The following is a 15,236-nucleotide window of genomic DNA, read 5'->3' as shown; positions in this document are numbered from 1 at the left end:
TAAATGGGGCTTTAGAAAAAATAAAGACTTAGCAGCGTTATTTCTCCTTATTTGAAGAACTTCAAAAGGATTTGTGAGGTTGGCTGCAAATTACCCCCTCCCCCTCCCGACCTCCCCTCCTTCACCAAAAAGCCACGAGAAAATAATAGTTTGTGCTTTTTTTGTTTTTTTTTTTTCCAGTTTTTTTCCCCCCTTTGTAAGGCGTATGGAAAAAGCAAATAGATTGGTTTGGAGCATGGATTCCTTAATGCAGGTGCAGGCCTGGCTGCTGTGACCAAGCAGCTCAGCCAGGTCTCTGGTCTGTGTACTTCTGCCCCCGACTGCAACAGCCCATCCCAGGCTGGTCAGACTCAACCCAGGCTGGGCAGCGCCGCTTCCGAACTTACCTTGGGAAGGGTGTATTGGAGACAGCAGACCTCACAGTAATGAACTTCTCATCTCCCCTGGGTAAGACAGTGTCAAGCACAGGCTCAGAGCCGCATACATCCCAGGACAGAGGCCCTGTGTTACAGCTACTGGAGGTGGGTGTCTGCTCTGAATTCCTTGCACGCGCACTTTTCTCAAAGAACCCCGGGTTTATGGGGCTTAACACTCACCAACATTGAAGGCTGCAGCAAAAATCTCCTGTTCAAATCAAGGCTCTGAGGCCTGCGTTCATCTTCGTCCTCCCTTTGCCTTTTATTCAGGATCCACTGTAAATATAATTGTATTAAATGATTCATTCAATGGGAAACCTAGTTTCACTTTCAGTATGAACTCCCCTCCCTCCAGAGAAAGAGCACCAAAGGCACTTTTAGAAAGGAGGCCTAGCTCCTTTCCGCAGAGAGAAGGTGCACAGTTACGGAGACTGAGGGTAGCCTGTGAGCAAAGGTGGCCTGGCCTTCAGCTGCGGGTGGAAAGAAAGTGGCGGGAGATTCGGGGCCTCAGCACCACAGGTCTCCCGGGCAGCCGACTGCTAAGCATCACTAGGAAAGTCATCTCCCCACGCAGATCCTGGTGTTGAATGTAGTTTTAATCTAAGGTATGGTCCAGCGTCAGGATCCCCTAACATAGAAGAGGGGTCTGAAGGTGCAGAAACTGAGGCCTTTATTGTACTGGAGGAGAAAGAGGAACCTCCCCATTTTTCTGGGATATCTATAGTATGGGTAATACACACCAAAGAGGGTGAGTGTCCTGCCTCCCCATCACAAGAATGGTAACCCCTGATACGTGTGGAAGAATTTGCAAAATGAATTCACAAAAAACAAAAGATTTAATTCTCCTGCAGGCCTTGACAGATAAGCGAAGGGAGTGCCACTACTCCATGTATGAATGAAAGCATGGAACCCTCCTTTTGTGAGTTGTTTTCTTCTGCCTCCACTTCTAGATAAATGGGACCTTGAGTGTCCTGGTCAAGAAAAGCCTGGAAATTTGCTCAGAGTCAGGCCCACTGGGTGTCAAAGGAGCCACAGACAGCTGGAGGGCAGGGCCACTGGCTCTGCTGAAGCCCTTTCCCTCTGCCAGCCATGAAGCTTGTCTGTATTCCATCTGACTTGTTACTGTTTGTGTTTAAAACAAACAAACAAACACTTGGTTTCTATCTCTATCACCCCGGTTTGCCAGCAAGCATCACCACCATTCCTCAAAAAGGACAGGAATTACCCAGTAATTCCAAAAAGGACGGTGGGACAGGGTGGCATTTGATCTCCAATGGCTGGAGCAATTAGCACAGTGCGGTTCCAGGAAGCTGACAGCCAGGCGTCCTCTTCCCACAAAACCCTTCCTGGGTGGGTTGTGTGAGCAGGGCCTTCCTCCTCGTTTTGGAAAAGGCCATTCCTGTTAATCCCTTTCCATTTGACCTAGTTCTGAGAGCTCCACGTACATCTCTTTGAAATCTCACAACCATTGGAGGTAGGTGCTATAACCATGGGCATGTAAGGATGAGGAAACCGAAACTCAGAGTGTCGGCTCTTCGCTCAAACTCCCAGCTCTGAAGTAACAGAGCCTGGATAGCGAATTAGCCTCTGCTTTATCCCTTAGTATAAGGTCCGGAGTTCCCTGGGCCTGGGAGAGTATGTGGCAGCTCTCTTAGGTGTGTGAGTGTGTGTTGGGGAGGTCAAATGTAGGTCACAGAATCAGAGGCAGGATTCTAATTGGCCCTTGAGCCTCAGTCCTTTGCTCCAAATTGGTGTAACAACCAGAACGCCAATTTCAGTGGAAGAACATGTTAAACTACCCCTGAGGGCTTCCCTGGTGGCGCAGTGGTTGAGAGTCCGCCTGCTGACGCAGGGGACGCGGGTTCGTGCCCCGGTCCGGGAGGATCCCACATGCCGCGGAGCGGCTGGGCCCGTGAGCCATGGCCGCTGAGCCTGCGCGTCCGGAGCCTGTGCTCCGCAACGGGAGAGGCCACAACAGTGAGAGGCCCGCGTACCACAAAACAAACAAACAAACAAACAACAACAAAAAAAAAACCCCAAAAACCCTACCCTTGATAGTGCACAGTCCCCAAGGGCCGAGGCTAAGCCCCTAAGGAAAGATTCTAGACTGCTCTACCTTAGGGTTGGAGAAGGTGGAGAGGACAGCGTCTGGCTGGGAGCACTCTTTGTGTTGAGTGGGAGGAAGAGAAAGCCTGGGTTCCTGGAGGTTCTGCAAAGCATGTAAGGAAATAGGCTGAGGATGTGGGAGTGGGGAGGGTGAGGACGGGATTTTGGCTCGGGGCTGGGGCGGGAAGAATAAGGACAAATGTTCCGTGGCTTTGGCCGGAAGGATCCCAGCGCCCGCTGTCTTTTCTCCTGGGCGGAGGCCAAAGCGTAGGGCCGCTACAATGCGCGGCTTCACTAGTTGGCCCTTCTCTTTGAACGCCCATTACATGGCGCGCGTCTGTGTGTGTGTGTGTGTGTGTGGGGGGGGGGGGGTTGGGAGTAGGCTCTGGCCTTGAAGTCCCTGATAAGGAGCATCTCTGTGCACCCGTGGAGCCCGCATCCTAGAAGGATACTGAGAACACGTTCTGGCCATCAGCAAATTTCCCCCGCTCGCAGATACGGTTCGAAATGAGCTGGCGGACGCCGCTCTGGCACAGATGGGGAAACCGAGGGCCTTAGCGGTTGTTTAAGGTTACAACGCGAAACGGTGGTAGAGCCAGGATTATGGGCCTTTGTAAAGTGTGGAAGGATAGAGTCTGAATTGGAAGGGATACAGCTTAATGTGAAGGATAGTGCCCTTTAGATGCGTTGATATTGACGGCCCGCCCCGTACGCCACGCACGCCCCGCTCCCCCCACCCCAGCCCCTATTCTGCTCAGGAGGGTGGATGCCTCCTAGCGGCCCGCACCCGGGGCGCACAGCTGGGGCAAACGGGTTGCGGAATGTGCCTGATAGCGGTATCCTGCCAGGTGGTCTGAGGCTTCCTCCTGTTGAAAAGCGGGTAATGCGACTCTGTTTAGGCTTCATGGCCTCCTATACTTCCTGGAAGAGGAGACACATGTAACCTGGAGCCCTCTCATCTCCTTTCCTGGGGTGGGGGAGGGGCGGGGGGAGAGGCCAGAGGTGTAAATCCCACGGAATTCACCCCGGTCCTTTGGGGTCAGCAGGCCATAGGCTACTGTAGGGGAGGGGGCCGTGTGGGTGGGAAGTTTACAGAACTGATCTCTGTTGGCCCCATTCAGTCCTATGCTTCCTAAACACATCTGTTTTAAAAGAAGAAACTGAGGCTGAGATGTGATTCACCTCGGGACCCCGACACCACTGCCCTCACCACCACTATTGTTCCGACAGCACTCGCCCATACCAGAGGCGGTTCCCCGGTCACCCACACGATCTTTTAGAGAGAGACCCATCTCCACAAAGGGAAGTTCAATGGGAAGCAATTATTGGGATAAGTCAAAACGAGCATCCCTGTACCCAGGTCTCTAACCCAAACTGCCTATTCCTAGTGGACAAATCAACCGGATGGTGACACTCTGCCTTTTCCCGGCTGTGTAGACGCCACCTGAGACGCGCCCCCGTCTCCTTCTTCTCCGTCCACCAGAGCGGTAGTTTGCTCCGTTTGCTCCGTCCGCTTTCTCCGCAGCGCCGCGTCCCAAGGAGCCCCGAAGCTGGACCAGGCTCTGGCCAGACAGGGCCAGGGCCGAGGGCCCAGGAAGGGCGCCTGGGTGGGCGCCGTCCAAGCGGCCGAGCGACGGCTGCAAGCGCCTCCTCCTCCCTCGCGGCGCCAGCACGCGGCCCGGCCGGGCTCGGCTCCCAGTCGCCTGCCACCGGCCCGCCGGGCACACGCCTGGGGCGGGATGGAGGCTGAGCCAAGGCCGCCGAGATGCCTGCAGCGGCGCCGAACAACCAGCGAAGCTGCTCCGCCCCCACCCCCAAGCTCCATCACCTCCCCCCATCTCCTTTCTCAGATCCACCCTGGGAATACCCCAAAGAGCTCCTCTCTTTATACACCCCCTTAGCCGGTCCGGAAATAATCTTTTTTTTGTGGGGGGATGGGGCGCGGCGGTGATGCTACAGGCAGCTAGGTCATCCTGGAAGAGTATCCCGGCCATACACACCTGTCTCCCTACAGCTCTGGTTACCACCGCCCCTCAAAGCGATCACCTCCCTTCTTCTTGGCCTCCTCCACACTTGTTCAGTTGTAGGGGGCATATCCTAGATTTCACAACTGGATGGGACGTTAGAGACCATCTAATCCAACCTTCTGTTGTTACAGACGAGCAAACTGAGGCTCAGAGTGGATGTCACTTACTAAGGGTCACGGAGCTAGTGAGAGGATGCCCTGGGACCAGAACCTAAGTCTTAACAGTACTTTAACAGTCCCACGGAGTCCTCCCCATCTCTCTGAACTTCAGTAGCAAATTTCCTTCCGCTCCCAAGAGCATCGAAAACCCCCAAGAGAGTGACAGTGGGGTAGGAGAAGAAAACAGGAAAAAATGGAGCCTCACTGCCCCCAACTTCCACACCGCCCCGTGTCACATTTTCTGCCCAAACCCTTCCCTGTGATTTTCCCCAAGTTCTCAGGAGAATCCCGGGACACTTCACCCCAAACCTTTCCACCCATACACCCCCAATTTCCAGAGCTATTGGCCCGTCGGCGACGCTGCCCTCCCCCTCCCCACCCCCCCTTCTAGAACCACCCCCGGCTGCCGCCCGCCCTGAGCGCGCCGCCTGTTTATTCAGCCGGGAGTCCGGCACGCGCCAGGCGCACGCACTGCAACAACAAACCCGGCTGAATGGAGAGTTTGCAAGGAACGGGCTCGGGGGACGGGCGGGGGGAGGGGAGGGGAGGAGGGGGAGTTTAGGGAGGGGGTGGGAAGAGGAGGTAAGAGGAGGGGGGCGGGGGGGGCTGCAGCCGCTCGCTGCAGCAGCGGGGAGTGGGGGGCGAGGCGGGGCCAGGGCTGCGCGTGGGGCTGGGTGTCCCATTGAAAAGGCGGCCGCACTCCAGCCGCCCAGCACTCTCTCACTTCTGGCCAGGGAACGTGGAAGGCGCAGCGACGGGGAGCCGGCCAAGGAGGGCGAGTGAAAGAAGGAAATAAGAAAGAAAGGGGGTTAACAAAATAATACAAACAGCCCGAGCCGCGGCTGGAGAGACCGAGACCCGGCGCAAGAGAGCGCAGCCCTAAGGGGAGAGGAACAGAAGACTCAGCAGAGCGCGCTCACCACCGACTTTTGCTTCTTCTGCTGTTTTTTTTTTTTTTTTTAAACAAGAAGGCGCTAGCGGCAGCCTCACACGCGAGCGCCACGCGAGGCTCCCGAAGCCAACCTGCGAAGGGAGGAGGGGAGGGGGGAGGAGGAGAAGCAGTTGCACCTTCCTTGCTCCCACCCTAAGAAGTCTCCCGGGGATTTTGTATTTTTGTAACTTCTCCCCGGGCTCCCTCTTCATCTCTCCCCTTCTCTCCCTCTCTGTTCGTGGCCCCCCGGTCCTGTCTGTGTCCCCCCAGCGCGCGCCCCGCACCTCGCGTCCCCGGATCGCTCCGATCCCGCGACTCCTCGCCGGCCGCTGCGCATGGAGAGCTCTGCCAAGATGGAGAGCGGCGGCGCAGGCCCGCAGCCCTTCCTGCCGCCCGCAGCCTGCTTCTTTGCCACGGCCGCGGCGGCGGCTGCGGCGGCAGCGGCGGCGCAGAGCGCGCAGCAGCAGCCGCCGCCGCAGCCGCAGGCGCCTCAGCTGAGCCCCGCGGCCGACGGCCAGCCCTCAGGGGGCGGTCACAAGTCAGCGCCCAAGCAAGTCAAGCGACAGCGCTCGTCCTCGCCCGAACTGATGCGCTGCAAACGCCGGCTCAACTTCAGCGGCTTCGGCTACAGCCTGCCGCAGCAGCAGCCGGCCGCCGTGGCGCGCCGCAACGAGCGCGAGCGCAACCGCGTCAAGCTGGTCAACCTGGGCTTCGCCACCCTTCGGGAGCACGTCCCCAACGGCGCGGCCAACAAGAAGATGAGCAAGGTGGAGACGCTGCGCTCCGCCGTCGAGTACATCCGCGCGCTGCAGCAGCTGCTGGACGAGCACGACGCGGTGAGCGCCGCCTTCCAGGCGGGCGTCCTGTCGCCCACCATCTCCCCCAACTACTCCAACGACATGAACTCCATGGCCGGGTCGCCGGTCTCATCCTACTCGTCGGACGAGGGCTCCTACGACCCTCTCAGCCCCGAGGAGCAAGAACTGCTCGACTTCACCAACTGGTTCTGAGGGGCTCGGCCTGCTCAGGCCCTGGTGCGAATGGACTTCGGAAGCAGGTAGGTTGCACTATGGAGGGAACGGGGGAGATTTTCTTGCATTCATCCTTTTTCTTCTGTAGGAGGGGGACTGTCTCCACGGAGATGAGGGAGGAGGGTTGATTTAAAGGATTTGTTAAAGTCCGTCGATTTCAAATCCTGGTATGTTAGTTTCAGCCTTGGCTTCTGAGAGTGGCTTTGTCCAGGTCTCCAAAACTGGAGAGTAGAGCTGAGGCGGGGAACAGAGTACTAAGACCTGTCAAAAGAGGCGCTCTACCTGACAGATCTCTCTCCAAACCTCCTTTTGCTCCCACTACTGGCCTCCAAGTGCACACTAACCTCTCCCGTTTTTATGTTACAGGGCCACCGCGCAACCTGCATCTTTCGTGCTTTCTCGTCAGCGATGTTGAAAGGGAGAAAAAGGAAGAAAGAAGAAGAGAAGAAGAAGAAAACAAACAAATCCAGGCAACCAACCCCTACGCCAACTAAGCGCCGCGTGCCTGAGAAGCAAGGCTCTCGCAAAACAGGAATGCGCTCAGAACAGTATCTGTGCACTCCAGTCATTCACGGAGATAGAAAGAGTGACTAGGACCCGAGTCAATGCACAAAATGCAGCTTGTGTGCAAAAACAGCGGGCTCCTGGCGGAAGGGAGCAGCACACGCCCTGTAGAAACTCCCACCCACCACTAACAGGCAGAGCTGACCTCCCCGCCCCCTCCGAAAGCGCAGTTCTTAGCCCTCTAGAAATGGGTTGGTGTCTTTCGTCTCTGTATCCTCCATCCCGATAAGCTGTGGACATTTGTCTGCAGTGAAAGTATGCTCTTTGAAACCCCAATCCTCTGCAGGAGGGGGGGGGGTCCCTCCCCAAGCTCCACTCCCTCACACCATTTTTCTACTTTTTTCATCATAGAATGCTTCCAATCTTTTGTGAATTTTTTTTATTATAAGAAAAATCTATTTGTATCTATCCTAACCAGTTTGGGGATATATTAAGATATTTTTGTACATAAGAGAGAGAGAAAAAATTTATAGAGTTTTGTACAAATGGTTTAAAATGTGTATATCTTGATACTTTAACATGTAATGCTATTACCTCTGCATATTTTAGATGTGTAGTTAACCTTACAACTGCCATTTTCCCTATGTGGTTTTGTAAAGAACTGTCCTCATAGGTGAGATCAAAAGGCCACCAGATGTACTTCAGCACCAATGTGTCTTACTTTATAGAAACTTTGTTAATGTATTAATGATGTTATTAAATACCGTTCAAGAAGAACAAAGTTTATGCAGCTACTGTCCAAACGCAAAGTGGCAGCCAGTTGGTTTTGATGGGTTGCCTTTTGGGAAATTTCTATCACTGCCTTTTTTTTTTTCTTACTGTTTTATTACAAACTTACAAAAAAAAAAACCATGTATAACCCTGTTTTATACAAACTAGTTTCATAATAAAACTTTTTCTTTTTTTACAAATGAAAATAATCAGCTGCCTCTGAGTCTTCTTTGACGCTACTGCCCCTGCCCAAGTTATTATGAAAATGCCAAAGGGAAAGAGCGGGGGAGAAGAAGGTGGGAAGAAACAAGCTAAGTGGCAGAAATGACAACGATAAGTGCTGTGACCAGTCCTATCCAAGATGATTCTATGATGAATGTACATATATATATATATACACACACACACACGTATATGGTTTTTCTCCACGTTCATGTTGCAAATGTACACAGACACCTAGAGAATGGGTGGTGATTAATGGCTACATCACCTTTTGATAACATGACTTTACACTGAAAAAATACCTCCAAAAGTGAACTGGAAAGAGAGGGTCCTCAGCCCAGTTTCTAACCCTTACCCCCATTCCGAGTTTCTCATCGTGAAACTGTGGAAGGGCTGGATGAGATAACGAACACTAGGGGTGAGAGAAAGGATGGTGGTGTCTGAGGCTGGGCTTGGGGGAGGTAGCCCTGTCCACACTCCCAGTGGTAGGTGTGTTCTTCCTTCACTGCCAGGCATGCATTTTCCACTCCTCTTCCCCACAGCACACACTTTCCATATTGGTTTTAAGTAAAGGGCACGTATGATGTAAATTTCTTACCGGAGTTAGATTTAAATAAAAGCCTTAGAAATGTGTGGTCGCTTTGAGACACTGGCCTATCTAAGCTTGTGACTCTATCCGAATGGCGTGAGCTGCGTGTAAAAGTACCCAATTACCAAGATTCAAAAAGAAATTGGTGGGTTTTTGGCTGGCTTGCTTCTTGTCAGTTAGCAAGGACGTGATCAGAATCCTACTCCGCCTCTCGCCGGCTCCGCGCTCGCCGCTTGCATTACTTGCAGATTCAGTTAGCGTGTCTCCAGCCAAGCGGAAAGCCGAGCGCAAAATGCATCTTACAAAACCCAACAAAGAGCAGGGAGCCAGCACGTCTTCCAGAGTTAAAAATCTAGTCTGTGTTGGTACATCTATACCATTTAGTGGCACAGAATAATCATTTTTTAAAGCCGCGATGCGCGGAGCACGCCACAGCGTCTGATGTCATTTTGCTAAATGACCCTCTATAGAATGCACATTGAGGCTTCAGTCCCTTTCAAAGAGATGAGCGTAATTAAGGCGAAAAAAAAAATCAGTAAATTCCTCATCGCCATAAATAATCGGACTTTCTGCCAGCAGTGGGCCAATTTAGAGCTTACTTGAGGGAAGTAATGCTTTTGTGATGCCTGCTTTATTTTTTATCTTCTCATTTGGAGGACCAGAGCTGGGTCCCCCTCTCCCCCCACCCACCCCCGCCATGCGTTTCTTATTCTTTTAATTTAGCTCCTTTGCAAGTTTCCAGATAAGGTACGCAAAGAAAGTGTAGCAAGTCATTTATGGCTATGAATATAGCATTAGGATAATGTTTCAGTCCCCACAAAGGGGATGTTTCCCCCCTTCTCCTTGTGAAGACAGGTGTTCTTTTACTCACTTCTGAATGGGAGATATCCAGTCTCGTTAAACTCGGGGCAAAGTTAGCCGTTGTTTGCCACAATGCGGAGGCAAACTCTAAAAATTCACAAACACACACACAATTTTGCCGAAGCTAGGAAAGGGCAAAATCTCATTACATCTGCTCTAATCGCTTAGCAACACAAAGCCGGGGCTTGTGCGGCGAAGGGAAGCCATTCAGGGCGCTCTGACAGGCCGCATTCAGCCAGCATTAGTCAGCTCCATAAATCACCGCAGCCCATTGGCTGCGCGGCGGGCTTTGGAGCGGCCCTGGGCTGTCAGCGAAGTACAAAACGTAGACCCCAGCGGCTAGCAGTCGCGGCCTCTCCCCCGTCTTAGCCCCAACTCCCGCTTTCTTTTCTGGGGGGAGGAGGGTGCTGGGGAAGAAAACTGCCTTGACGTTATTGACTGAGAAATCTTACCTATTCAAAAAAAAATGGCCTGGAGACCACCGAATTCAGACTGGAGCCGCCTGAAATGGACCAGGAGGAGCGGGGAGTGCCAGAGAGAAAAAAATAGACCCGCCGCTGGCTGCAAAACTGTTGAATGCGAGTATTATCAGAGGCTGTGCTGGAGCTACTGGGACACACGTCTCGCCTCCCTGACTCTGCCTTTCACATTGTTAAATTGGGAGTAGGGGGGTGTGCATGGAGAAATATCTATGTCAAGTTCATATCAGACGGGCCCACCGAAGAAGGAAGACACCGGCCCGCCCTCTGCCTAGAGCGTCAAAGGGCTAGGACTGAGACTAGTAAGAAAGAGAGAGTAGAGCATGCATTTCCACTTCGCTGTTCTTGCAGGGCTTGGGCTGTTAGAGCAGGGAATCGACTTCCCCTTCCTTCTAAGCTTCAGTATTCTTGTTTATAACATGGGGCTGATGGTACCCACAGCAGCAACAGGAGACTACGTAAAGCACTTAGCACAGGGCCTTGTAGGGGAGATTACAAGCTATTTGTAAATATGAGCGTTTGGTTGTGTTATTCTAGTCTCTCATTTTCATGGAGACTGGTTAATGGATGCATCTAAATCAGCCTAGATTTGAGGCTTACCCACAAACCACATAAAAAGAAGTCTGGGAGTAGATGTGGAGTCAAGGTAGGCTTCCCGGGGAAGTCCAGGTCACCTTACCTCAAACATCACCTCCTCTGAGAAGCCTTCCTTGATCATCCTATCTAAAGCAGCTTTCCCCCAGCTACAGTCACTCTTTATCCATTATGCTGTTTCTCCTTCCTGGCATCTAGTACTACCCAAACAAAACAAAACAAAAAACCCAACAAACAAACAAAAAACACCTGTTTGTTTATACAATTGCTATCAATTGCCCCCTACCAGAAGGTACACTTCATGAGGACAGGGACCTTACTTGTCTTGTTCACTGGAATCTCTCCAGCTCCAGCCCTGCTCTGCATCTCAGGAAGCTGATTTTGTGGACCTCTTCACTAGGTCTCTCTTGTCCTCTGGCTTCCTGCTGGGTTTGGCCACTAGGAGGCACCACTAGGAATTTGTGAGGTAGGAGTGGGGGCAGGTCAGGACACTTTTATCCCCGCTCCTCCCTGCAAAGCTCCTCAGTTGCTTTGGCAGTGGTTCTTGGTCTCAGGACAGCTCTTGTCAGGAGGCTTCTCTCCCATAGCAACAGCTCTTGCTGAGATGTGGTAATAGCTTCCTCTTCTGTCCCCTGCAAGCCAGAGATGGTAAGGCTCCCCCTCGTTCCTAGTCTCTGGGTGCTGCAACCTTTTGATTCCTTTAGTTCCACCCACCTCCGTCTCTCCATTAAACTCTTCATTTGCCCTTTCAAGTGTGCTACCGGCTCCTGCTGACCCTGGCTGATACCCAGGTTATTCTCCCACAGGACCTCAGGGATATACTCGTTTTGTGTAAGATTTTCAGGGACTCATAGAAACTTCGTAGGGCAGAGGTGAACCTAGCTCTATTCAAAACCAAACTCTGGAAGATCACTTTACCTTTTGGCGCTGGGAATGACTTACTTGAAAGTTTGTAAAAGAAGTCAATTTCAGTTTTCTCTTCTGGAAAATGCCTTCCCTTGCATAGATCACCAGATGAATAGAAAATGAAAGGCTTCAGAGCTGTCTCTGACTCTGTCAGCACAAGGGATACCGCTTCTCACGCGCTTCCTGAACCAGGTAGAGGGGTGGTGCTGGGAACTTTCCCCCAAGATAAACAAAGACCATGCTGCTGTTGGGCAGCCGTTCATGCTTTCGTTCACCCATTCATTCCCTCATCCATTTACGCACTCATTTAAAAAGCGAGGGACACATGGTTAAGTTCTGTCAACATTTCTAGGACTTGTCTTATTTTGTATCTTCCAGAGCGAGCTCTCCGAGCTTGTTTCACGACGACCTCTTTTAAAAACACTATGGACGCTTCTCTGATGTACTAAATGCCCTCAACGCTGTTTCCCTTTTCTTATTGCTGAGAAGTCTCTGAACTTTTTTCTCCCTCTCTCCGCTCCTGGACCAAGAAATGATTTGTTTTCGGATTTCCTCAGAAACTCCCGGTTATCCGGACTCAAAGGTAAGGAGGGAAGTGGATTCGCGGACACTAACGTTCTTTTTCCCACTGCGAATGCCAAGGGCTGGGCTACAGCGCAGGTTGAAGTTATATTCCTACTTCCTTTGTATGCAAGATTAGGTTGTTACAAAAGAGGGTGTGTAGGTTAATGGCAGGAAGCAAGTTGCAGCGCAGAGCGCGGGCCCGAGCGCGTGTCAGGCTTAATGATTTATTCAAGCAGCAGCGCATCCGGGCATTGATTGGCTGCAGGCATGCGTCCGCTGTCAGCAGCGCGCGCCTGGGCCTCGCCCGGCTACCTGACGGCAGGGATCGGGGAGGTGGGGGGGGAGGGGAGAGAAAGCTTGGTCCCCCGCTTGGAGGGGAGAGGTGGGGAAAAGGAAGAGGACGGAGGTGAGAGAGAAAGAGAGAGAGAGAGAGAAAGAGAGACAAAGGTGGAGGAAGGGAGAGAGGGAGAAGAGATGGAGAGAAAAAGGAGAGCGAGAGAGAGAGATTGGAAGAGAGGGAGAGGGAGAGAAGGGAGGGGGGAGAAGAGAGAGGAGGAGGAGGGAAAAAACGAGGAAAGGTGGGGGAGGGGAGGAGAGAGGGAGGGATGGAGAGATAAAGACGAGGAGAAAAACAAGAGGGAGATAGAGACAAAGCAGGAGAGGAGAGAAGAATGAATGAAAGAAGAGAGAGAGGTTGGAGAGGGGAGTGGGACGCGCTCCCAGAACGTCCCACGTGCGCCCCCCTCCAGGCAGCCTGCAGGCGGCCGCTCACAAAGCCGCCTTTGATGCGCTGGCGACCAGGGCTATTTTGGGGACGAGATGGGGGGAAAGGCGCCAACCCGCACTCCTTGAAGGGAGTCACTTTCTGCACAGTACGTTGGAGAGGACTGGGCCCTGGGTCCGGGCTGTCCGGGCAGGAAGTGGATGCAGGGGACAAAAAGCTTGGCACCTGCCAAAAGCGAGAGCACTTGGAGAGCACCTCGCGCCCAACCCACTCCCTGCTCCCCTGCAGGCAGGGAAGCTGCACCGCCGCTGGGGTCTGCCCAGCACCACCGCCTCTGGGCTCCTAAATCCTTTCCTGGGCGCAGCACTTCCGCCTGCCTTTCTTTGGGTCTCTAACTATCATCCGAGTCACCTTCTCCCTCTCCTTTCTTCACTTATTTGCTCTTTGCCGTCGTTATTTACAATAATAATAATAACAATAAAGGCAGCACCACCCAAACACTTGTAGACTGGAACCTTTTCCAGCCAGTGGGCCCTCTGGAAGGAGGGAGTGCAGTGGACACTCGTAGACTGGAACCTTCTCCAGCCAGTGGACCCTTTGGAAGGAGGGAGTGCAGTGGACACTCGTAGACTGGAACCTTCTCCAGCCAGTGGGCCCTTTGGAAGGAGGGAGTGCGGTGGGGAGACAGAGCAGAAGAAAGCTATTTGGAGGGGAAGGGAGTGTGGCATTTGAACAGCAAACGGGAGAACGAGCAGCTGTGTGCACTTTCACGGATGAAGTTGTAGAGCCTAGAAGTTCAGCAGTCAGAGGGTGACTGCCTGTGTTGGGGGGAGCTGGAAATTCTATCAGTAACCACCCCTCTGCCCAAGACCAGGACAGAAGTAAACCTGCCCCCGCCCGCCGCCCAGCCCTCCCTTCCCACCCCCAGGACACACAGCCCTCGGCCTCCCCCAGCTCTGCTCTTGTACCAGGAAAAACAGTCTGCGTCCATTGTCCAGGTGCCAGCGGGGCCTTTGGCGAAAGGGAGGCCGGCCAGCCCTCTGATCAAACTCAAAGTTTAGTTAAAAGACAAAAACAGCTGAAAATCTTCATGAATAATGCTGGGCCAGCATCGGCCCCCGGACCCCCCTCCTCCCCCCAGCTCAGTGTAGTGCAAGCCGGGCTCAATGCCCTCCCATTTTGTTATGCCGCTCGCCTAAGTCAGAATTTCACAGAAAGCCCAAGAAGAAAAGCTCCCACAATTAGGGGTCGCCTGTCAGAAAACATTAACGCCTTCCTCTCCCAGCCTGTCAGCCCGGCTGCAGATACAAACCGCCATGGCGAATTGGCCCTCCACCGCTTGAAGCGCCCGACAGCCAAAGGAGCAGGGGTTTCAAAGCCAAAGAAGCCGGAGGCCACCTGAGTGCAGTTTCAGCAGTGTCAGATGCGAGGGGATACTCCCAGCTTCTTCTTTGGAAGAATCAGCACAAGACGCCTGGGAGAGGTCATAGGAGATGGGTGTGAGGATGGACAGATGAACAGACCTCCCGGCCCAGGGCAGGAGAGCGAGGGCTTTTCTTACAAAGGATATAGTTAAAGTGGCTACCCCCTCATCTCCTGTTACTGAGCATTTTCCAAGCGCCGGGCATCTTATTTTGCTCATAATCAGGGCAATCCTATAAGGTGGTGGATTATTATATATATTTGCCTTACGGATGAAAACACTGAGGGGCTGAGGGACGCTACGTGACTTGTCCATGATCACAAAGCCAGGTAGTGGCAGGGTCAGAATTTGAACTCACGTTTGTCTGACTCCGAATTCCATGTTCTGTCCATCATAATCCAGCCCATAGTTTCTTCAATGAGATCCGAAGACCAGCTCGATGCTTGTCTGCTTCTGAAAACCCCACCAGTATGAGAGCATGTTCTCTGCCATCATCCCTGGATTGCCAAAAATATTCCCTGCTTTCAGAATGTTCTGGCACATGCCTGACACTCGAAAGCATGTGAAAGCAAGGGAAGAGGGAAGAAAGGGAGAAATGAAAGGAGGGAGGAAGGGAGGGATTCCTTAGATTCCTTTTGATTTTCTTTGAACGTAATTTTGTTCTGGAAGATACTTGATTTGGGGATCAAGAGACTTTGCTGGGATTCTCCATGCATCATCACAAATCTTTGTTTCCTCATCTGCATAAGTGGAGATAATAACACCTCTGTGTGAGGCTAATTATAAAGATAGAATGAAATAGACTATGCAGAAGTGCCTAGCATAGTATCTAGCACATAGTAGGTGCTCAAGAAAATTCTGTTGAAAATGAAATAGGATTTGGTCTTTTATTTTTGTGTATCAGGAAGTTATATGTCACGTATGCAATTA

General features: G+C 52.4%; 1 protein-coding gene across 1 annotated transcript; it reads left to right on the top strand.

The window, feature by feature from the left end:
• Positions 1 to 5,973: 5,973 nt before the first annotated feature.
• Positions 5,974 to 6,648, top strand: ASCL1 (achaete-scute family bHLH transcription factor 1). The gene has a single exon (XM_019952164.3). The coding sequence runs from the start codon at positions 5,974 to 5,976 to the stop codon at positions 6,646 to 6,648; it is 675 nt and encodes a 224-aa protein (XP_019807723.1).
• The last annotated feature ends 8,588 nt before the right edge of the window (positions 6,649 to 15,236 follow it).

Source organism: Tursiops truncatus, chromosome 11 (genome assembly GCF_011762595.2).
Source record: "Tursiops truncatus isolate mTurTru1 chromosome 11, mTurTru1.mat.Y, whole genome shotgun sequence".
In the NCBI taxonomy this organism is placed as follows: domain Eukaryota; kingdom Metazoa; phylum Chordata; class Mammalia; order Artiodactyla; family Delphinidae; genus Tursiops; species Tursiops truncatus.
The sequence above is the reverse complement of the archived record's forward strand: the minus strand, read 5'-3'. Positions and strand labels throughout refer to the sequence as shown.